Here is a 23,276-nt window from a genome sequence, read left to right as displayed (position 1 = left end):
GACCAAAAGGATATAGGCGGGGGGAAGTGGGCGTGGCGGACGTGCCACAGTTGCCACAGTTAACTGCAGACTGACCGGTGGCGGGAATTTCGCAGTTCCGCAGTTTGTGCTCTGTTTTATTTCGCTGCCTGCTTTTAGGCGCAAATATTTGCCAGCTCAGTGTGTCAGTTCTTCAGTCTGTCCCCATCTGTGTGTGTGTGTGTGTGTGCGAGTGCATGTGTGTGTGTGTGTGCAAGTGCATGAGTGTGCGTGCCCGGCCATAAAAGGGACAACAGTGCAGTGAAATGTGCACACACGGCACAAATCGTAGAAGCTACAAAAAATAAATAAAAAGAAAAGAAAACTCGTGGCAAAATAATAACACACGAATTGATTATTTTTTTGTATTGGAGCAGACAACTTTTAATGCCACGAGCGAAATATTGATAGTGTTTGTTTAAGTATTGCTATTTACAATTGATTTACAATGCGTAAATACTACTTAATTGAAATCTAAAGTCAGAACTAAATACCAAGGCTGTTCAGATGGCTATTTAAATGGTTTAGATGTGTAGTTACATCCTCGAACTCTGCAAATATGTCGTTTGCGTTTTAACACGTGTTCTATGCCATTGAATACTCGCACACCACTCCTAACTCGATAATGCACATGCAAATCGGTAATTTACATAATGCCTACTGGAGTACCGATGGCCCATCAAATGCCAAATACCAAATGCCAAAATGCCAAAATGCCCGGCGCTGTCAATATTTATAACATAAATTATGCCCCGTGAGCGATGTGAAAATGTCGAATGGCATCAACATCGGCATCAGCATCAGCATCAGTAATCCACAAACCGCTTGCGCACACAAATTATTTTTGCATTTTATTTATTTTGAAAATTGGCCGTAATTTATTCATAAGTCCCAAGCAGCATGTAAATGTTTATATTTATGCATTATGCCATTTCGTGTTTTCATTTTCGTTTGGCTTTTTCCCTCAAAGAATCGCGCAAAGAACCGCAAAAAAAAAAAGAAAAAATATGTGTATATACATACATATATGTACTATACATATAAATATATATATATAAAGTCGCGCCAGACTTTTGTTCGCATTAAATTGAATACATCGTGTAATTTTATTTACTCAAACTTAAATGATGGCAAACTGGGCGAAAAAAGAAAGCCACAAACACACACACACAAACACACACACACTCACACACACACACACACTCACATAAAAAACAGCAAGCAAAGAGAACACCAGAAAAAAAAAGAATTAAAATCAAAACGTATAAAATGTTGAAATGCATTTTCATTTTCATTTGAGTGTGAAATTATTATTATTTTTTCTTTTTTTTTTTTTGCTTTTTAATTAAAAGCACATTTTTAGCTGATGGGCGAGGGGGGGAGCGGACTGAGCGGGCAATAAATTATGGCAATTGGTTTAATGCAAAAAATATCAGAATGGTGAAAAGCGCGGGGAAAATGGCAGCAGCTGTGAACAAAGCAAATACAGCGGAAAAATCGGGTGGGAAAAAATCAAAAAAATTGTATATTCAAGCCAAAGCGCTTCAGCAGCGAATGAACTTGATTCTAATGGCAAATTTCACAACGAATAACGACTAAATGCAATAACATGCGTATCATTAGCATAAATCCAATTGACAGAAGATAAAGCTTTTAGACACTCGGGTCGCCACTATTTTGCGACTGATTTAATTAAAATTTAGCTCATTAATTGAACGCGTTTATCAGCCGAGCTGCACAGCGAGCACCGCATAAGCATATAAGCTCTATATTTAATTTGATATAAATAATAATTTGATAAGAACAAATAATAATTAGTTTCGCAATGGGCTCTATAAATATACTTGTGCGTGGTTTCTAAGTATGTCTAGGTAAATAAATTATGCACTTTTATTTATTATTTTATTTATTTTTTCTGTAGGTTTTCATATGAAACCTTATACAAATATTTTATATGGAAATCATAGAAGCAAAAGAAGATTTTTAAATATTTATCATTATATTTACAAGGTGCTGTGTTGGACTAGTGAACAGCCAGGCTCTTTAACTGCCAATTGCAGATACTTCTCCCGACTAACAGATACCCCTCACTCACCTTCTCGCCACTGTCCGATGGCAGGTAGAACACGAGGATGGTGAGGAAGCTGATGCCCATGCAGGGAATGATCAGGTTGACGGTGTAGAAGAGCGTCTTCCGCCGCATCGTGATGTTGAAGGTGATGTCCAGATATGGCTCATCGCAGCACGTATAGAACTTCTCGTTTCTGTAAGAGATTGGGAATGGTAATATAGTACATATGTTATTATATGTTACAATATTGGGAGTGAGTATTGGGTAAATTTGCGTACGAGTTAGGCAAATTGCTACGCAGCGCGTAAATATTTATTAAGGTTCATTCGGTTTGACGATATTTATTTTGATGGTATTTCTTTTTTTTGTTTTTTGCATTGCAGCAGCCGCAGTGGCCGAGGCGCCCAAAACCTATATTTATTTACATAAACACACATATAGCCGGAGATATATGGCACTCCAATCACATAAATCATCGGCCGCATGATAAATATTGCAAAATGCTGAAAAAATATTGGCCTAACTGCTAACTGAGTGTCAAAATGGTTTTGTGTATTTTTGCGTAGCTGCGAATCGCGTGGCAGTGACTCTCAAACTGTTTGAGTGTGCTTGACTCCAAAACTGTGGTGTCAAGGTAAAATGCAAAGTATTTAAATTTTAAATGGCACATTTTAGGCAATATTTGATATTGTGTTAGTGTAATGCTTCTGCAAGTTGCAAAGGCAAACTTTTAAAAATGATCCACTTAAAAACCGGACTCATTGAACTAAAGCCCTGAAACTTGAATCCATTTGCGTTAATCAGTTCGATTCAGTCATTCAGTGTTTGAGCAGTTTTTTTTCATATTTTTGCCCACTTGCCAACCGTTGGACCAATGCATAATTTAAAAGTTAATAATCTTTGACTGCGGTTGCCCACCAAAAAGCAAAAAGCAACGAAAACAAAACAAAAGAATGTAAAAAAGTAATGAAGAAAAAGAATGAGAATTTTTGTAAATTGAGTCGAGCACAGTCCGTTCGTTATGTTTTATTCTCCCCAATTCTTGTAGGCACTTGGGAAACTCTGGAAGGACATGGAACAGCACAAAAAATAGGTATAAATAACAAAAAAAAAATGAAATAAAAAAATAAAAAGAAAATCGTTACTGCTGGGCTAAAAGCGAAAAGGGGTAACCTCCCAGTCAACATTTCCACATTTTTCCCGCTTGCTATATGGCCGGGCCATCAATAATTCCGAGAGGCTTGCGGCTTCATTTTGAATAAGAAAATATTGTAAATAAATAATAAACAAGGCAAGGAGCAGGAAGCGGGGATAAAGCGTGGGAAAGGCATTCGGCCGGAGGAAAGGACCTCCGCCGACCGACTTCCACTTTGACTGCGACAAGGATGTGGCCGGCAGGCAACTAACTGTTTGTGGCAGTTGACTTCCCTCCAAATAGAAATGAAGTATGTGGCAATAGGCACACAGAATGGGGCAAAAACCAGGGCGAAAACATGCGAGGGGGACGAGGGGAGGGAGGGGAATCACGTTATTGAAGGCCAACATCTTGTGGGTTGCTTTTGATGGCTGCAGCAATAAAGTATAATTTGCCATGGCAATTCCGAATGTCAGTCACTCAAAGGACGAATACGATAAAGGGGGCCAAGTGTCGAGTGAATGAAATGAACTTATTGTTTTTGCGCACTTTTCACAACAATTAATACTATATACTATACTACTGTATATTTATTTCTTTAAATCAAGAAATATATTTCAAATTACATAGCATTCCAAGAACTTGAAGCAGACACCTGGGCTCAACGAATTGATTGCCTGTGTCCATTAAAAGGACATTTAAATACGACAAGACACAAGTGGGCGCAAAACCTAATACCATAACCCATATCCTTCGGCTCACTTGGCTTGCCAAAGTCCCACGATCGAAATGCGAAATGCGAAATACGAAATGCGAGCAATGTAATATGGCTGCAGATTAAGTCTGCTGAAGTGAGCTTTGGTCAACAGGCTTTGGAGTGTCCGAAAAAAAAGGGGAAAAGGGGAAATTCCCGCACCTCGGCCACTTTACTCCTTAAAGATAAGTCCCTGCAGACGAAGATGGAGACGGAGACAGACGAGTTCTCGTTCTCTGACAGAAGCACTTGGCCCGAAAAAATGGGGAAAAACAGACAGAAAACTTCGAAGACCCTTAAGTCAGCAAAAGTGGGGGTCGAGTGGGTGGTGGGGGTGGTTTGGGTGGTTTGGGTGGTTTGGATGGTTTAGTACGTGTAAAGGTCAGTGTAATAAGCTCGGTGACTTGGTGGATTCCCTTCGTTGGTTAGTTGGTTAGCAACCACGATGGGAAAACATACAATAAATCATAAAATAGGCAAGAAACACATACACTCACACTCACACTCACACTCACACAGATAGTAATAGAACACGCGTGCCTCGACACACACACACACACATAGACACACGGCGCCGGGAGATGGCGCCATATAGGCAAAAAGAAAAAAAAAAGAAAGAAGAGAAGAAAATGAAAGGAAACAAATCTCAAATAGAGAAAAGACTAGACAACAACAAATACCAGCGAGGACCAGCAAAACTTCAGTTTGATTTGACTCGATGGCACATGGCAATCCCATGTTTCCACAGTTACCCCCCCCCCCCCCCCCCCCCCCCCCCCCCCCCCCGAAAATTCCCAAAATGGCAACAATTCATCAATGCGCCGGGCCACGCGGCGTATGCGTAATAAAGGATGATATAACAGAGACAGCAATGTGTCCAAAAACCAACTGAAGTAGTCGAAGTCCGTAACACTCTGTTAATCTACGAGGTTCAGCAAGTGTTTCGACCGACAGAGAATTAAAATTAAATTAAATTGAAATTTACGAATGGTTTCTTCATCATAACTTTGCTTAAAATAGTCCTACACTTCGAATTACCAATATTAACTATGCCCATCAGAGAACTGCAGCCAGCCAGCGGCTTTCTAAGTGCACCCGCTAAACAGCACTACATACTAAATAATACTAAATACTTAATACCAAATAATACTAAATAATACCAAAATATAAGTGCCCTCCTCTGCGCTTCTCAAAAGTCCTACATAAGCAAACCACTTTTTCGATATTTAAAAAAAAAAATACTAAAGGTGAGTGAGTGGTGCAGTGATTTTAAGTGGCAGCAGAGGATATCAATATGGTGATCTCGACCTACTGGAGGAAGTGCTAGCTATTTTCCAGGAGCTACAACCAGCTTCCAGCTCTGACGGGGAAGAGAGGAGAGCTTGAGGAAAGGGGTGAGTACCTGGTGTCTACAAGACACCCGAGTGTTTAAGAGACATACATTTGTTGAGTGTGATTAGGGTGGCAAAAAATTAGTTTTTGGATCAATTTTTGCATCATCAAAATTAAAAAAGAAAAGAAAAATATATTCGTCCCATTTCCTCTTTTTTTTGTTGCCTGTATTTGATTCCTAAAGCAGATTTAAAATCAAATGTTATTTAGATTTCCAAACAGCACGCCCTTCGACGCAAAAAAAAGAGAATGAAGTGAAATTCCAGTGAAATTGAATGTGGGACTCGGCAGGGATTTGAAAACGAATAGGTTTCTTCTGGGTCTGGGGTTACCGCACTAAAGTGACCGAAAATGGTCAAATCGCTGATTGACAACGGGAAATTCTCCGAGGGGAATTGAAGGGGAAACAGCGTGCTGATTGCAGTCAAAGAACAAACGCATAAATACGAAATGATTGGCAACATAAAAAAAGAAACGAAGACATCAAGAAAGCGTAGGAAAAGCACTACCAGCACCAACAACCCATTGCCACCAAGAAATCGGTGGGGAAATTCGGGGGTAAATGCGAGGGAAAATTCGGGGGAAAATTCGGGGTAAAATTGTGGGGAGAATAGGTCTTAACGCTTGATTGATTTCAGCAACTTTGAGCCAAAAGTTCTCTATTCGCTTTCGAGTGTTTTCTATGCTCGATTCTCGTTTCTCGATTTCTCGATTTCTCGATTTTTTGTTTTCCATCTGCACTCTAACAAATATCAAAAGAGATTCACCTAAAATTAATCCATATTCATTAGTCTTCATAAAGTGTTTTTTACAACCAGAAGTTCACAGTTCACGATTGCACTTTGCGCTTCATTTCTGTTTAATTCAATAAGCTGGCATATCTTTTTTTTCGGTGCACTTTTCTTGCCCCATCCTTTGGATGCTTGAATTTGGGGCCAGCCAGAAATCAAAGTAAGTAATAGAATTTTAATAACTAACATAAACACGCTTCGTTGCATGACTTGAAAAAGGAAGGCGAGCAAATCTCGCAGGATTCGATGGGCAAAAGTCCCCAAAAGGCGTGCCAATTGAGGTGTGACCGCAAAGCGGGAAATGGAAAATGGAAAACAGAAAATCCCAAACGGAAAATGAAGAAATGGAGAAACGTAGAAAAAAAGGGAGAAGATTCTGCGGAAAGTTTGCTAATTATGATTTTAATCGATCTGTGATAAAGCAACGCGAGCGCAAAACCTCAAACACAACCAAAATTTGTGCCTCGTAATCAAGCCTCAGTGGCAAGTGGCAAGTGGCAAGTAGCAAGTAGCAAGTAGCAAGTTTGCGTAGAAGGTGTGGGTGGCAAAGTGGGTGGGCTTTCGCTGGTGTATGTGCCCTGCGTGTTGATTTGGTGTTGTAAGACCCATTGCGGCAATTAAACAAAATACAGCTCCCCGGGGGAATGGGAATGGGAATAAGAATGCGAATGGAACGACAACTCAATAAGCGGATCAAAAATAAAGATGAAGGCAGGTCGCAGAAATTCCGCAAACAATGAGTTCATTAGAAAGAGGCTTTAAGATTTCACAGGCAATGAGTTAATTGCAAGCTGCTTAATATTTCAGGCTTCTACTTGTATATATATTATATAAATAAGGAAATGGAAATGTGTGTACTATAAAGTGAAGCACTCTTATCTTTAGCAGATAGATAAAGGAATTTCAAATGATATTTCTTAATCTTCTTAGCTTTTTTTCCTGCATTTCACAAACTATAAACTGCAAATTGCCGGCTGGCCGGGGCAATGCCATTATTTTCCGTATCGTATCTAAAGAAAAAGGGTTTGAACGGGAATAAGCAGGGTTAATTTGATGGCTCCGTGATTGCCTTGACTTTCGATTTCTGGCCCCTTTGTCTCTTCATCTTTTAGGCTGGTTTGCTCACCTGCCCACCTGTCCGCCTGTCAATCAATGCCTGATTGTCTGCCGCTTCTCCTCTACTTGCTACTTGCTACTTGCTACTTGCTACTTGCTCGATGTGAGTAGATGCCGAGTGCCCCACAGAAAGCACCCAAATTTTCCCACCTGTACGTGCTGCGGCCTGCCACGCCCCCTCTGCGCCCCTTAGTTAATTTAACTGTCGATGCGCATTAAAACTGAATCCTGTCGGAGGCTCTGCACAAGTTTTCGGAATGAAGCTGGAGTGGGAGGAGCAGGGGGAGCAGGAGGAGCAGCAGGATGAGGTCCTGGCTTCATGGGAAAATTGCTCTACGTGCTGTGAATTGTGTTGCAGCATTTTAGGCGCAGCAACGGCAACGACAATAAAAGCTGCCAAGGGAGTAAGCCAAAAGGGGGGCTTTGCGTGGGGAAAAGTGAGGGGGGGATGGGGTATTTTAGGTGACTTTGGGGCGCTCGCAAGGCCGTTGGTTAGGTGGCCAAATTGTGGGCGCTTGTGGGCGTGGGCAGGTTTAGAGACTTCACAGCCGGCGGCCGCTTTTGTGAGTGTGTCACGCACTTGTGGCATAATTTACTGCCAGTGCCACGCCAAATAAACCAAGCAGCCGCCACTCACACTCCTACACAATCGCATAGAGAACACATACACATGCACATACACATACACATGCACACACTTAGGCAGAGGCCGACAAACACACACGTAACTGGCGCTGTCAACTTTTTAATTCCCGTCAATGACTTGAGCCCCCGTTTTCAGTGGTTTACAGCTCTCGGTTGATACCCTGGCCTTCAGGGTATTATAGCTTTGTTAGCAGTTTTGTCACGGCGTCTCTGTGACCAGGTATTTTCAAATATTCCGTTTTCTACATAAGTCTATATTTTGCACTACAAATATTCAACAATATAACTCACTTATTCTCAAACAAACCAGCTTTCTTTAGGGAATCACATGTCTGTTGCACTTATTTACTGCTCACTGTAGTTGAGCCTCGTCATTTCCGTCTGTCACGTGCCGCTTATGAAATATGATGGCTGGGGTGGGCGTGGCAAAGTGTGTGTGTGTGGGGGGCGGGAGGTCGAAGGGCAAACGAATTAAGCTGTTCGAGTTTTTGCCACTCGAATCATTTATAGGTGCCATCAAAATGTAAGAGTTCTTGACATAATTGCGTTGTTTGCGCACTGGTAAATATTATTACTTAAAATAAATTCCATTCTCTCTTATAAATAACATGGCAAAGTGTGTGTGTGCTTGTAGATCGAAAAGCTAAAAGAAAGGAAAATGGAAAATGGAAAATGAAAAAGGAGAAGGCAAAGCAAACTCTTGCCACTGATTTATTGACTATTTCTTGCCCCACACGCAACTTCAAAATAGTTCAAGGAAATTATTGCCTCGCAGCTATTTTACTTTCTCTTTTCTACCTTTCCCCCCTTCGCTTTCTCCGCAGCCCCCCAACCCCCCAACCCCCATAAAAAAATAAAAGAAAACTCATACACCTGAAGAGTTTACTGCTTTTCGTTCTCCATTTTTGGTTCGGCTTAGGAGAACTGGGGGATACACATAAACAACACCTTCACGACATTCACGGACAATCTCAACGCTTTTCCACCTCACCACCTTTGGCCGGGAAAACCCACCATCCACTCCACCAAAAAGAAAAAAAACGAAATGAAATGAAAAAAATGCAGAAAAAATGGAAAAAATCCTACCATTTATCCCCTGGCTCGTAATACTCATATAAAAATAAAATGACTTTCGGAGACCGGAGTCGCGACTTGTTTGTGGCTTCCACGCGTGCCGATGGCGAACAGCAGAAACAAAAGTAACAACAGTAAAATGTAGGAAAAAAGAAAATTTCCTTTATTATATTATATTATATACAACTTGTTAAAAAAAAAGCTGACGGAAAAATCAACTGACTTAGCTTGCGTTGCCTCCAAGTTTTGGGTAATAAAACACGAAGGCAATTGCAACACAAAGGTGTTGAAACAAAGAGTTATTCGCACTAATACTATGAAGTTGATAAAACATTCAACTGCAAACTTAAGCTGGTAATCAAATGTTTAATGAAAATCACGTGAAGATTGACTAAAGTTTCGGGACCAAACTGGTGGCGAGATCAAAGTAAAAATCCAAGCAATTTGAGCTGCCAAATTAGCCTAATGAAAACTGAGTTTTCTCACTTCATCTAGCACGTGTCATCAACTAATTAATAGCACTCAACAGAGTATTGCCGCCGCCATTTTGTGCAACCCCATCCACTTTTAACCCATGACCGCCCCTCGTCCTTCGCCCACAAATTCACCTGCTCAACTCCAACAATCCCAAAGATTCCGAACAAAGTTGCGCTAAGTGAAACAAAAATTTCTTTTTGCCTTTTGTCTGGAGCTTAATGCATTAAAGACGAGCTCTCTGTTGGCGAAACTTCTTACCCATCCAAAAACCCCACTTACACCCAAACCACCCATATAGGCCCTCTCGCTTGCTCCCATGGTGGGTGTGCTGTTGCCCTCTTTCCACAAGGGGGGCGTGGCAATTAAGCAACCGCCCCCCGAGCCGAGGAAACAAATTCGAGCAGCTTTCACTTTCTCTGGCACAACGAAAGTCACACATTTCTACGAAGTTGGTTTCAAAAATCTAAAGACAGCATAATACGGGTTAAAAAGTACGCAATGAGTGTAAATTTTAGATTGAAAATGGAAGCAAATAATTATAAGCAAATTAACATAACAGTTAACAACTTTAAGTTATATGATAAAACGTGTTTTAAACTCAAAACGCAATCGTAGACCTATTTTTCTAGCCGCTGCTGTAGTCACACACATATGCCGGACCAGACGGCCAGAATCAAGAAACATAAGAAACATAAGAAACATAAGAAACAGTACCCTCTATTTATTTATATGTATAATTTTGTGTCGCTTTGGTTTATTTTTGTATTTATTTTTTGTTCTTTTTATTTTATTTTGTTTTTGGGATTCCTTTGGCAGTTCCTTTTGGCAAAGTTTTTTAATTTAAAAACTTCAAGGGAAAAATATTGAGTGTGAGGGCAAAGGGGAAGGAGGAGGTGTAAAGTGTAAATAGGGACCACGCCCACGTTCATGCCCAAAAGATCATCATCATCATCATCGGCATCGACAACTCAGGTCAGGCCCCGCTTCTGTCCGTCTCTTTCTAACGTCGTATGTCTGTCTCTCTCACTTGCATCCTTGACCTGCGTGTGTGTGTGTGTGTGTGTGTGTGTGTGTGTGTATGTGCGTTCTGACATCCTGAAAGATTTGTGTTTGTGTTTTGTGACAGCGTCCAAAGCTTCCAAGGAACTTGCCAAAGGAGTTTCTGCCAAAAATAATTGTTGTTGCTGTTGCCTTCATGGTGGGTGGCTCTTTGGACTGCTGGATAGTGGATAGTGAATAGTGGATACTAGATAGTGGATACTGGATAGTGGATAGTGGGCCACCGGAATAGGTGGGTTGTAATGGTTGCAATTGGGTGCTTGCTTGGCTAGCTGAATGGCTAGCTGGATGGCTGGCACTTACCGCACTGCAGGAACTTCGAGGATATCCCATTCGACGGACGTGTAGAACTCGGACAGATCCACGCCCACCTCCACGACATTGGTGCCGTTCAGCTCGTCGATGTGCCGCAGATCCACCTGAAAGTGGATGCAGAGTGGTTAGTTTTACCGCCATTGTGGTGCACTGAAAATCCAGCATCTTTCTTTTGATATAACACATTAAGTTACATATTTGCAATATATTGAAAGCTATAAAGGAGTTGAGAATGAAGTTTACAATTGCAGCTAACTTATAAATATATATATAAATATATGATAAATAATTAATCCAATTGATCTGTAACGAATTTCCATGAATTGCCTGCGAGTTTTCTCGCAGTTCCCAGTGATTAGACAAATACTGCGTTGCGCTGACAGCGAACATAATTGGACTGCACTCTCTGCCAGATGTCTTCGTTTCGATCCTTTTTTCCTGGTCCTGGATATCCTGACGCCACTGACGTCCTGGCTGCCATTCCGATTTGACTGTCAAACTCAGTGGCAGCATTCTCGCAACTGCGAAACTGCGAAACTGGGCAACTGGGAAACTGGGCAACTGGAAAACTGGGAGATTGGCAAGAAGCAACCAAGAGTTGCCTGGAGCAGAGCTGGTGGCCAGGTGGAGAAATGCTCCAGAAGACACCATCGATATCGAAATGGACAAACATGCGATGGCCGCACTGCAGTTTCAGTGCTCAGTTTTGCTTAGTTCGGCACGACTGCAGCTGACAGGACATGGACATGGACAGGACTTGGAGCTCACCATCTGACCATCTGGCTATCCACCTATCCACCTATCAACCCATCCACCTATCAACCCATCCACCTATCAACCTATCCACCTGGTCAAAAGGAAGCTGCATTGGCAGCATTCCTTCGCATGTCCGAGGTCGGAAGTATTTGACATGCGATTGCAACACTCTATCGAACTCGATTCGTGGCTTTCCAATTTTCGCCCGGAGTTTCACTTGATTTCCTCCAGCTGCACTAAATGTTTGGTTTCTCAAAGTTATGGCCACTTAATCCCTCACATTTTTAACAATCATCATCGCGATAGATGTGATACCTATGTGCACTTTCGGGTTAATATAAAGTTAAAAGTAAAAGGATAAAGAATAATCTCTTTAGCTTAACTGCCATTTTGCCGCTTTGCCCATTGACTTTATTTGGCCAGGTTGCAAATAAAGCTTTTCCGCAACTGCATTATCTAGTTTTTGCCCAGCTGGCTCAGCTTTTTTGTGTGCACTTGCTGTTTGAATATTAACCCGGAAGTGCATTCATTCCATCAGCAATTTTTAATTCCTTCCTTTCTTCGACTGAATTTCCTAAAGCATTTTGTCTGCCAATTTACGCCTCAACGATTTTCCATGGCCTCCAAAATGGGCGAGGAGCTGTATAGGTGAGGGGGAGGGGTGACAAAGTGGCAAGAGGGTGGTGGGTGGTGGGTGGTTGCAGGTGCCAGTTGACATTGAGATTGGGGGCGGTGGGGTTGGGTTTTTGGAAAAGCGTGAAATTTGAAAAGTGACGTTAATGCGATTTCTCGTTTCTATGCCAGGCTCACTCTCCTTTTCAGCCAAGCTTAGTACTGCACTTGAAAAATAAACGTGTAAGCTTTGAAGGAAACTGTATGTACATCTTATCTTATTTATTTTAAAATAATAATGGAATATGCTTAAATGATTTTTTCACCATCACATAGTTGTAAGTACTCAAAGTAAAGCTTCTCAAATTTGGCAAGTGCCTCATTCACTTTGTGTCCCTGTTTTTTTTTTTGTATAGATGGTTGAAAACTGTGTGTGTGTGTGTGTGTGGGCGTATCCTGTGCTAAATCAAGTGTGAAAATTGAGCCTATGAACTTGCCCTTGCCTTTTGTTCGACTCCCCAGAGACTCCGGAATTTTGCCCCCTTTTGCCATTCAAGTTTTGCTCATTGACACGAAATTAGGAAATCGACGCTGGTTGAACATGAATGAAAAACAGGCTGCGAAGATGCAGCTGTGCCGCAGATTGGGCCAAAAAAGGGAGAATAATCAGACAGGATGTGGCTTCCCCAGGTTCGTCCTGCGGACGAGTACAAGGACGAGGACAAGGACGAGGACGAGGACGAGGATGCGGAGCAGGACCAACCAGCCAGGTGCAATGGAAACTACCGGCTGCTGTTGGAATGCGGCAATGCGGAAATTGTTATTTTAAGTGGTAGCGGAAATTTCACTATAAGGAAGTGATGATTTAATGAAATATTTCCGCTGTCAGGCAGCCAGACAGCCAGATGCCAATGGCATCTAGAGAAACTGCGACTGAATGCGGGAGTCCTGGGAGTCTTCATAAATAATTTGCAGCTACTATGTAGGATATCGCTCACTTTGCGGTTGATTTATGCGTGAAGTTGAACACAACATGCCACAGTTTACACCGCAAAATGTTAGCACACTGGGATGCAAATTCATTGGGGAATTATTGATAAACTATATAAAGTAGCTTAAAGAAATGTATTTTGAGTATTTAAATTATGGAAGAAATATTAATAATAATTATAATAATAATTCAAAAATTGTTTCATTAATAACAATAATAATTTGAAATTTTACCAATAAAACTAATAGCAATTTTAAACGTTATCACTGCAGATATACATTTACTATGCAAATTTTAAGCACTTCTGTATACATTTCAATATTTCTATTATACATTTTGCTTTCTGCTTTTCTTCCAGTGTACGCAACATTTGAGACAATGTTCGGCCGCATCAACTTTCAGGTCCCCGCCCCTCTTTTCGTGTCGTGTCAAATGCTTGTTAGCGCCTTTCCTTTTTAATAGTAAATGAGCATTTAGCTTTTTACCAAATTAGTCAGCTGTCTGTGTGTGCGTGTGTGTTTGTGTCTGTGTGTGTGTCGGTGAGCAGGTGCCAGTAGAGAGAGAGAGAGGGAAGCTCCCAAGAGAAAGCAGCTACATTCTGGTAATTGTGTCGACAATTAAACTAAAACTAAGGCAGCAAGTCAAGTTAAAGTCACATAGATACAATTTAACTGCTCTGCTAATTGAGTGATTGCAACAAAATACACAAATCCCATTTTCCCCCGGCACTTTTCACTTTAAGTAGGCCTTAAAGTGAGCCATTAAATTGTGGATATTTTCCAAGATAATAACCATGGGCTGTGTGCTGAGTTAAGTTGTTGCATAATTCACACGAATTTATAATAATGCGCCCAATTTGTTATTAGTTAGCCAACTGTGTTTAAGCTTTAAAATTGATTAAGGAATTATTTGGCATCTGTTTGATAGCATTAGTACTTTCAATTCTAATCGATTTAAATTCGATTTGGTTCCGCCAACGGAAACACTATAATTTGTTCAACCCAAGCGCGACTTTATGTCCTGGCTAATGCAGCTCAGCGGCTCAGCAGCTCAGTAGATGCATGTGGTTAACCCTTTTTGCCGACTTTTTCCGCCTCAATGGAGGAGCGCTAAGGGAATGGAGTACCCAATGGTGCCGCTTGGCTTAGATGGCCACCTAATGCCGGTTCATTATTAGCTGGCAAGGTCCCAACCGCAGGACGAAGCCGCAAAGCATCCATCGGGCTGCTCCAACCGTTGCTGTACCTGCACTCGCAGAAACTCTGCCTAAATTGTTATCGGTAATTTTTGAAATTTAAAAGAATATTTTCCATTCAGCATGTTGCTGCATACGCTGTTTTAAGACAACTTTATAGGTGATTTGAAGCCCTTCTTTGGCTTCGGCTTTTACTATTTAATAGACCGCATTTCTTGTTCGTATGTTGAATTTCTCGCGGTGTACGCCTGCCTAGGCCTGCATTTTTGTGTGGTGCAGGGAATTTTACGAGGTTACGCGGTCTGCGACCGCCAGTCGCCGACATTTGCCGGGCAGGTGTCAAGCTGCCTTAGTGTCCTGTGTCCTGTGTCCTGTGTCCTGTGTCCTGTGTCCTGTGCCCTGAATTCCAGGTAACCCGTCCCCAGTTCATTCCTCGTCCTTGGTATTTGCTCCTCGGCCCGCTGGCCAAAACCACTGGAGACGTTTTTATGAAGCCTCCCTGTGGTCGACTGTCTATCTGTATGTCTGTCTGTTGGTTTGTCTGTCTGTCTATTCCAAAGCCATTTGCCTGGCTGCCGTCTCTCCTCCTCCTTCATTGTTGCTCGCCGTGTTTTGTGACCATAAAACGTGAGAAATTCCATGCCAGTATTCCAAAAAGGAATTATGACCGTATTCCGGTTTATGACCACTAAACCGGGCTCAGAGACACCAAAAAAGGAGCGCCAGGTGAGCAATTTGTAAATGTGTAAATGAGATAGTCACTGGGGAATGGGAATGGGAAATGCTAAATGGGAGATGGCAAATGGAAGATGGCAAATGGAGGATGGGTTGAGATAAGAAGCTTTTGGGCCACTGGCACATCCTTTAATGGCAACACACATATCTGCCTGATATATGTATGTCCTGCTGCGACTCCGAACACTTGCCACAGATTTATAAACCAATTAGCCAAAGGCCAGACGCTCAGACGGCCGAGAAACTTTCATTTGTGTGTGCTTTAAATTGGATCACGTGTGGGTTGCAAAAGGATCTCAAGGAGCTGCCAGCCAAATTTGCGGTGCCCATAAAAGGGACATCAAAGATTTGCTTTCAAATGCGAAATTGAAATCTTGTTAGCCAACGAATGTGGTAATGTTGTAGATGAAATGGCTTCGCGGTGAACATAAAACTGGTAAGCTTTAGATATACAATATCGAAGGTAATGTGCTAGCTGGAATGAACAACACAATGCTTTGAAATTAAAAACTAGCATGTTTTGCAGTATAACAAACTATATGGTTTATTTTGAAGCTACAAGTCTGATTGAAGCCTGATTATAACTATGAAATATATTATCTGTACAGACCTGAAATCCATCGTATGTCCAGCTGCCGAACTTCATGACGCAGGTCTGCTCGTCGAAGGGAAAGTACTCCACGTCGATTTCGCAGGAGCTCTTGTAAATCGCCGGCGGTCGCCACTCGACGCGTCCTGTGTAATTCAGCGTGGCCTTGGTGGCCAGCGTCACCTCGAAGTTGCCGTCGGCGCTGGAATGTATAATATATGATCAGGATATGAGGATATATGATTCAGTATATATCAGGATATTTCAGAATATATCAGGATATTTCAGGATATATCAGGATATAGATAAACTGACTACTAAGCTTAGTGAGCGAATGAATAAGGAGTCTATTTGCTTTGATAGAAACATAATTCAAAGGTAAATTATATAAAATATTAAACATGCACACTTATTATATGAAAGTGAATGTGAGAATATCTAAAGTGAATGAACTCACTTGTTATAAAGGACGATGTCCGGACGCCAAATGTGATCGGAGGGCACGTGGAGCATCTCGACGCCGCCGTACTCCTTGGGCTCCCACTTGAGCTTGTAGTCGTACCAGGACTGCTCCACCCACAGATTGGTGGTCATGATCTGGTTCTTCAGATTGACATCGATCAGTTGCGATAGCTTCAGCTTGATGCGAACGGTGAGGGCGTCCGTCACATTGACCACCGGTCGTACCAGTTTGTTGTAGTTGCTCAGCAAATCGTCGTACAATCGTTTCGCATCCGGATTCGCTGTGCTGCCTGCGAATAAAAATGTTGATATCAGGATAATGTGGAGTAGGGTTTTTTTTTTTTAGTCGTTGTCGATGGTTAAGTGGTGTCCAAGTGGGTCAAAGGAGCTGGTACGTACGTATGTATGTATATGGTGTGTGGTTCCGGGCTAGAAACTTTCACGATTCGAACTCAAATCACCCAGGGCTATTCAAACTATTAGAGTTTAGTAAACATTCTCGATTTCCACACCTATTGTGTGTGATGCACAGAAATTCAAACAGCATCGATTGAATATACAATATTACTTTGTATATATACGGCCAACGTGTCGTATCGCGTAATATTTGTGGTTCTAAGAGTTCTTTTGTGCCTGTGCTAGTAATTTAATCGTATTTTTTGCTGCTTTTTCTAATCACCTATTCAATAGCAGTTACATCTAGAAAATCGCGAATAAATCGCGCCGAAATTCCGCGAGATCAATCGCCAGTTAAGTGGAGTCCTGCGTCTAAATTGATTAAGGGAGCGATGGGGGCATCTGCCTACATCCTGGGCACGTCTGTGGCGTAAATGTGCGAAAATTGCAGGTGCCCCTTAATGATGCAGGAAATGAGTTAATGCGCCGTCAATGCCAGCGACACCAGCAACAACAGCGACAACAGCAACAACAGCAACAACAGCAACAACAGCAACAACGAGGCAACAACGAGGCACCACCAGCAAAGAGCAAACGGGCAAAACGCTGCCAGGACAACAGGACAACAGGATGTGGGTCAGAGGTCGGGAGGAACTCGCCGAGCGACAGCATTCAGCGAGGCGGGTGGCCAATGGCTCAGTCAAGCGTTGGCCTCCATTGTTGCCGCTCCTCCGCTGCGCTCCACTAACTCCAGTCACTGCACTGGGAAAAAAAAGCGACAGCAGTGCAGATGATTGTGTTGAAATCAGGCATTAACTCAACTGCAGCACAAGTTTTGCGACACTTTTTTGCTACACTCACACTTGAGGCATACCCAGCCATATCATGAGTATAATAAGCTACACCCCAACTTCGCGCAGTGTAGCTTGACATGCAAAGCAAGGAGCAAGGAGCGAGCAGCAGAGCCTGATTGGCATCCTCGCCTGGGGGCGACAGCCATCCGCCCGCGGGGTTGGTTGGCTTAGTCTGGCTGGGATCGGCAGCAGTCTGCAGCTGATTTGGAATCGCAATGAAAGGGAGAAAGCCGGAGATGGAAATGGATATATATACAGTGTGAATGGTCGATGGGAGGAGCATAGAACGATAGGGCAGCTGTAAAATGTCGCCAATGTCATTATGCGAGGCTTGCGCTAATCAGCTTATCATTACTATATAACATGGGGCATAAAAATGCCTGTCTCTGGCGGCACTAAGCGCATTAAAATAGTTGCCGTCCATGCGGATTGAAATGGAGATGTTGTGCCAAAGTCGCAGACAAAGCGAAAATAAATCAATTAAAAGATTTCCCCATCCACATTATCTTCGCTCTGCATGATGTTTTGCACCCATACACACTACACTACACTACATACATTCTATTCGCTTTTTTTTTTTGTTTTCTGGGAGAACCAAAGCCAAGGGCTCGAACGGAAAGCTAATTAGCTGAGCGACCCAGCCAGATTAGCCGGTCACAATGGTCAATAGGGGGCGGTGGGCGGAGGGCGTGGCTATCGGCGTATATCATTAATTTAATGTCCCGCACATTAATTGACTTTGTCGATGGGATGGGCGATGGGCGATGGGCGGGGCAGCTGCACAATGACCATAATGCGAGCATATATAATGCTGAACTCGCATGTCTGCCGGGAATTTTTGTGGGCTGAGGAGGAGAATGGAGGGAAATCGGCATCGGAATCGGAATCGAACAATGTTAATGGCATAAAGCTAATCCCGAATTGTTATGCTGCCAGGGAGGCATCAATGTGGCCGTTTTTGGGGCTTAGGTGCTTCTAATTTCGCTCGCCTGACAAACAAACAAATAAATATAAATTATCAATTTCATCTGAGTTGCCTTTATTGAACCACAGCTAATGCGAAACTATAATGGCAAAATAATGCAGTCGCAGTGCACAAGTCAAGCAAAAGAGAACTTTGCTGAATTCATTATTGTACTGAATTGTTAAACAGTTTTAGAGTTTTAAGTGTATGCAAAAGTATTTCTCTCCCTTTAATATATACTATAAAAATTAACCTTAATCGTAGCCTCTATCAGTGAGAAAAGCTTTGCTAGAGCGGAATAGCAGACCATAGCTGGCATTGACCTATTCCACTTTGGGACAACCAGATCCAGTGGCATTAGCATCTGGTGTACTCACTTTTGGCCACCTATTGCGGCTGGCCTAAACATCTCAAACGAGCCTTGAGGCCGTTGGACGGCGTCAAGTAATTTGGACAGCACATGGCTGCTGGATTCTGGATTCCAACTGCACTTATAAAAAAATATCTACAACTTTTGCCAAATTTATCAAAGATTTTATCGACAGTATGACATTTAATCTTCTAATCACTCTTTCAACTCTTGAGTTCTTTAAATAAATATTTAAATATTTATATATTTATTTATATATATATCTTTATTTATATATATTTATTTATTTATATTTATTTATCTATATTTATTTATTTATATTTATTTATCTATATTTATTTGTTTATATTTATTTATTTATTTATATTTATTTATATATATTTATTTATTTATATTTATTTATCTATATTTATTTAGTTATATTTATTTATTTATATTTATTTATTTATATTTATTTATATATCTATTTATTTATATTTATATTTAAAATATTTATTTCTCCTCTTTAACAATGTTTCCGAAAGGGTTTCCAAGTTACTTTGCTATTTTTTTCGAGAGTGTACACTCATCCATTTGGTTGGCAAGGTGTGAGACTTTTATGCGACACCGTGTGGGTGTGCGAGTGTGCCACACACACACACACACAGAGACATTCGTGTATGGATTGTGGCTCGCGTGGGAAACGTTAAGTTAAACGGACCTTTGCGGCAATCGCTTTTGTTGGGCTCAACTTGGGCCTGTCATACGCGGCGTATGCTTTATATTGCCCAAACAGGCTGTTCTGCCTGTGTGGGTGTTAATCGACTGTCGCTCTTTGTGCGTGTGCATGTGCGTGTGTGTATGACAATCACATTAAGGTAGCCAAAAAAGCACATTTTATGATTGCTTTGCGTGTTTTTATCCCCGCACCAGTCCCGCACTTGTAAATGTGTTTATTGTCAAAAGCACACACTGAAATGAACACGCATAAACAAGTGTTCATGGCTACAAGTGCACTGGAAAAAACTGCACTATATATTGAATATATATGCCATTGATTTGAAATCAAAAAAAGTTGAATTTAAATACAAAAACCCATGATTTCATAGTTTTAAACACATTTATACTACTATATACTTCTCTATACTACTATTTAGTGTGTAACTTTTGAGTGGAAATATTTCTGTCAGTGTGCAAAGTTTGTAAATAAACTTGTTTGGTATTTAGCCAGTCGTGTCTTGTGTCCGAAAATATAAAACTAAAGTTACTTGGTCTTTTGGCCTTACGCTTGCAGTTAATTGATAAGGCCGGCGGCAATTAAATTTCCATTCGAATGGCTCGACTTCATTTCGAATACTTTTGCACTATTCGCCTTTCGGAATTCAAAACAGATTATTAGCAGTGGGGTTTGGAATTGGGGCTTGGAATCGGAGTCTCTGGACTGACCTCGACTTCTAATTAAAGCACAGTGCTTGTTGGCTGCCGACCAAATGCAATTTTCCTGTACGAATATTCGCCTTTCCCATTGTTTTTCGCACTTTCACCAGCAAAACACCAGCCCAACATTTTGCGACCGCGTTTCTGGCTGCTAAATAATTATTTCTAGTTTGCTCTGCTCTATTCAGTTGTTGTTTCAACGCCAACACACACACACACACTTACACACATTTGGGGCTTTGCAAATGTGCCATGAACTTCTGATTAGTTTACTCCCGAAACCTTTTGTTCCTTCCCATTTCTGTGGCGACAATATTAATGAATAAGAGAGCACATGGACAGTGCGTTTCGCAGCTGTAAGTCGTTGAGCTGTGGACAAATCCCCAAATGAGTTGACCAACTAATTTGAGATTGGTGCAAATTCCTTGTAAATTGCCCTCAACCAAAAGGGCATAGAAATTATATATACATTCTAGGCTAATTAATAATTCATAAATATAATTGATGTGACATTTTCATTAGCGAAAAGGTAAATGCAAGTATCATAGTTCCTATTCTTTGAGCAGTTAAGTCTGAGAAACTTGAGACGACACAGTGGTTTTTATACAGCAGCTTAAGTTTAACAGGAAAATGCATTTTCCAGTGGGCATTTCCTTTCGCTGTTCATTCATTCACAATAATTGCGTGTAAATTTGCAGCGCTCAACCAAAACCAACTTCAACAAAGAATAAGCGAATAACCCAAGCAGCGTTTTCATGATAATTTCAGCTCTTTCTTGGGTTATTGAAGCCGCCCTGCTTTCCGCTTTTCCACCACGCCCCTTTCGTTTTTCCTTTACTTTTCCCAAGCCACCATAACCCCTCGTCTTTGCCTTCGGCCTTGTCTGCCAATGCCAAACGTTTTGTTGTTTAGTTCCATTGGAATTTATGGCGTTGTTTACACAAAAATTGCATTCGCCTTTTGCAGTTGAGTAAGCAAAAGAAAAAAAAAAGGAAAAGAAAAAGAAAAATACAAAAAATAGTGGAAATAGAAAAAGGGAGCTGCAAAAAGGCGAGGCGAAGTTGAAAAAGAATTGGAGGAAAAGCGGAAAAACAGGTGAATATTGTGGGTGGCATTGCAGCTGCTCGAACGGAGTTTTCCTGCGGAATATATAAATATATTTGAGTTAAATTCTCTGCGGCATATCGAGGAAACTTTCCCCCATGAACCCATCACAGCCACTTGCGAAATTCCCCAGTTATCAGAGGCTTCTGTATCCCTTGCCACGCCCCCTCTGGCAGTGGCTAATTAAGGGCGTCGGTTAAGCTGGATAATTAGAGAGATAGAGAGAGCAGCAGGCCAACGCGGCGTATACGTAATGCAGCTTCTCAACTACTTTGTAAAACTAAAACTGCTTCTTGTTTAAAGCCCTAAATATAGTAAATTAAGCATATTAATGCCTAAATATAAATATATATTACTTTATTTATCACTTCTGAACGCACGACACATCAAAATGAATTTGATGATGAATTTCACTTTAAGTACGACATTTTATTGTTTCTGCCAGTTTTGCTTTGTTTCAACTTTGCAAAAATGATAAACTGGGTTGATTCACGTTCGATCTGATCGTGTTTTTCGGTTGGTTGGACAGTGCGGAAAAATCGGAAAAAAAAAAGGAGAGAGCAGTCCGACTTTTGGGGCAACTGCAAAGTGCAACTGCAGTCGAGGGCCAACGGGGCGTATGAATAATAAAACATTCGCTTGCAGAAACGACAGAAACGACAGAAACGGCGGTTTGCAGAGGGTTAAGGGTCGCAGCCAAACAATGTGAATGAGCAATGTGGGAATTTCGAATGTGGGTGACAAACTGGCCGCGTTTTGTTAACCCTCAATCGCCACCCATTTTGGCTAGAGGCATTTGCAGGTGGCACGCACATTGAGCAACACGAACACGTTCCACATATTCCACCAATAAAGCCGGGCAACAAAAAAATGGCCAAAAGAATGAAACAAATTGCAGATGAAAATACGCAGGAAAAACGGGAAAAGCGAAACGGACAGCCACTGTGTAAATATAATATGAATAATTTTGTTAGTCGTGCCCCCTTTTTTTTTTTTGCCATACTTTTTTATTTGAAGCCAGAGCCAGTGACCCACGAAGATGCCACAGCATAAAACGGTTTAAGAAAAAAACCAAAAAGAAAAAAACTAAATGAAAGTGCTGACCAAGCCACATGTGTGTGCTTTTTCGTATTCCAGAAGGCTCCTTCGTTTGGCTGCGCATACAAAGCCAAGGAGAAATAAATGGTTATATTTAAATTCAAGCACGGAGCTTAATTAAAATATTTGCTTAAGGAAGGAGATTTTTTCAGTCATGTTTTAGCATGCCACAGCCATTTTAAAATGTTTCAATTTTGGCTTTAAGATGCAAATGAAAAAAAGGAGCATAGATGTTAATTTTTTTCAATGAATTTATTCATTTCCAGTGAACGCATGGATTGCTTGCAACCATTTTTCCAAGGGCTTTAGCCACTCACTTTTCCATTGCCCCACTGCACTTGCCTGCATTTCGTGTGGAATTTGGGGCATCCTGTTTGATATATTCTCGGTGATATGACCAATTACATGGCCATCAAATGCAAACGAATGCAATCATTCACTAACTGACACCCAGTTGCCAGTTGCCCCACCAACTCCGCACTTTTGCAATCTCCCACTCTCGCACTCCCTCACTTTCCACGCCATTTTCCAAGCTTTTCCTTCGCCAGTCATCGTCATATCCTTGCTGGTCCTGTCAGGGGCGTAAACGCTGCGTCCGAAGCTTAAATGGCAATATTTTTGCCAAGTGTCAGGCAATGCCCATCAACTAGCCCCCACACACATACACACACACACGTAATACACCCACACACACACAAACACCCAATACATGCAGCCATTTGGAAATACCGAATTTCATTCGTTTTGTAGGTGTTGCAACCTGATGAATTGAGCGTAGAGCACGTGCATGATCCCCATCATCATTTTTTATGGCCATGCGTCAAAAAACGAACAGGAATTACCAGTAGAGCCCCCGGCACCCCAGCCTTTAATACCATCTGGCAGTG

The 23,276-nt window shown here is 41.5% G+C and overlaps 1 protein-coding gene across 1 annotated transcript in view; it reads right to left on the bottom strand.

Annotated features, from left to right (window-relative positions):
• Positions 1–23,276, bottom strand: part of LOC6525320 (acetylcholine receptor subunit alpha-like) — a 92,232-nt gene that overhangs the window by 15,088 nt on the left and 53,868 nt on the right. The window contains exons 4-7 of the mRNA XM_002101120.4: positions 16,183–16,477; positions 15,747–15,927; positions 10,836–10,951; positions 2,114–2,282 (exon numbers count right to left, since the gene is read on the bottom strand). Coding sequence (XP_002101156.1) covers positions 2,114–2,282; positions 10,836–10,951; positions 15,747–15,927; positions 16,183–16,477 — 761 coding nt within the window. The remainder of the gene's footprint in view (positions 1–2,113; positions 2,283–10,835; positions 10,952–15,746; positions 15,928–16,182; positions 16,478–23,276) is intronic.

The sequence above is a fragment of the Drosophila yakuba genome, chromosome X (assembly GCF_016746365.2).
Source record: "Drosophila yakuba strain Tai18E2 chromosome X, Prin_Dyak_Tai18E2_2.1, whole genome shotgun sequence".
In the NCBI taxonomy this organism is placed as follows: domain Eukaryota; kingdom Metazoa; phylum Arthropoda; class Insecta; order Diptera; family Drosophilidae; genus Drosophila; species Drosophila yakuba.
The sequence above is the reverse complement of the archived record's forward strand: the minus strand, read 5'-3'. Positions and strand labels throughout refer to the sequence as shown.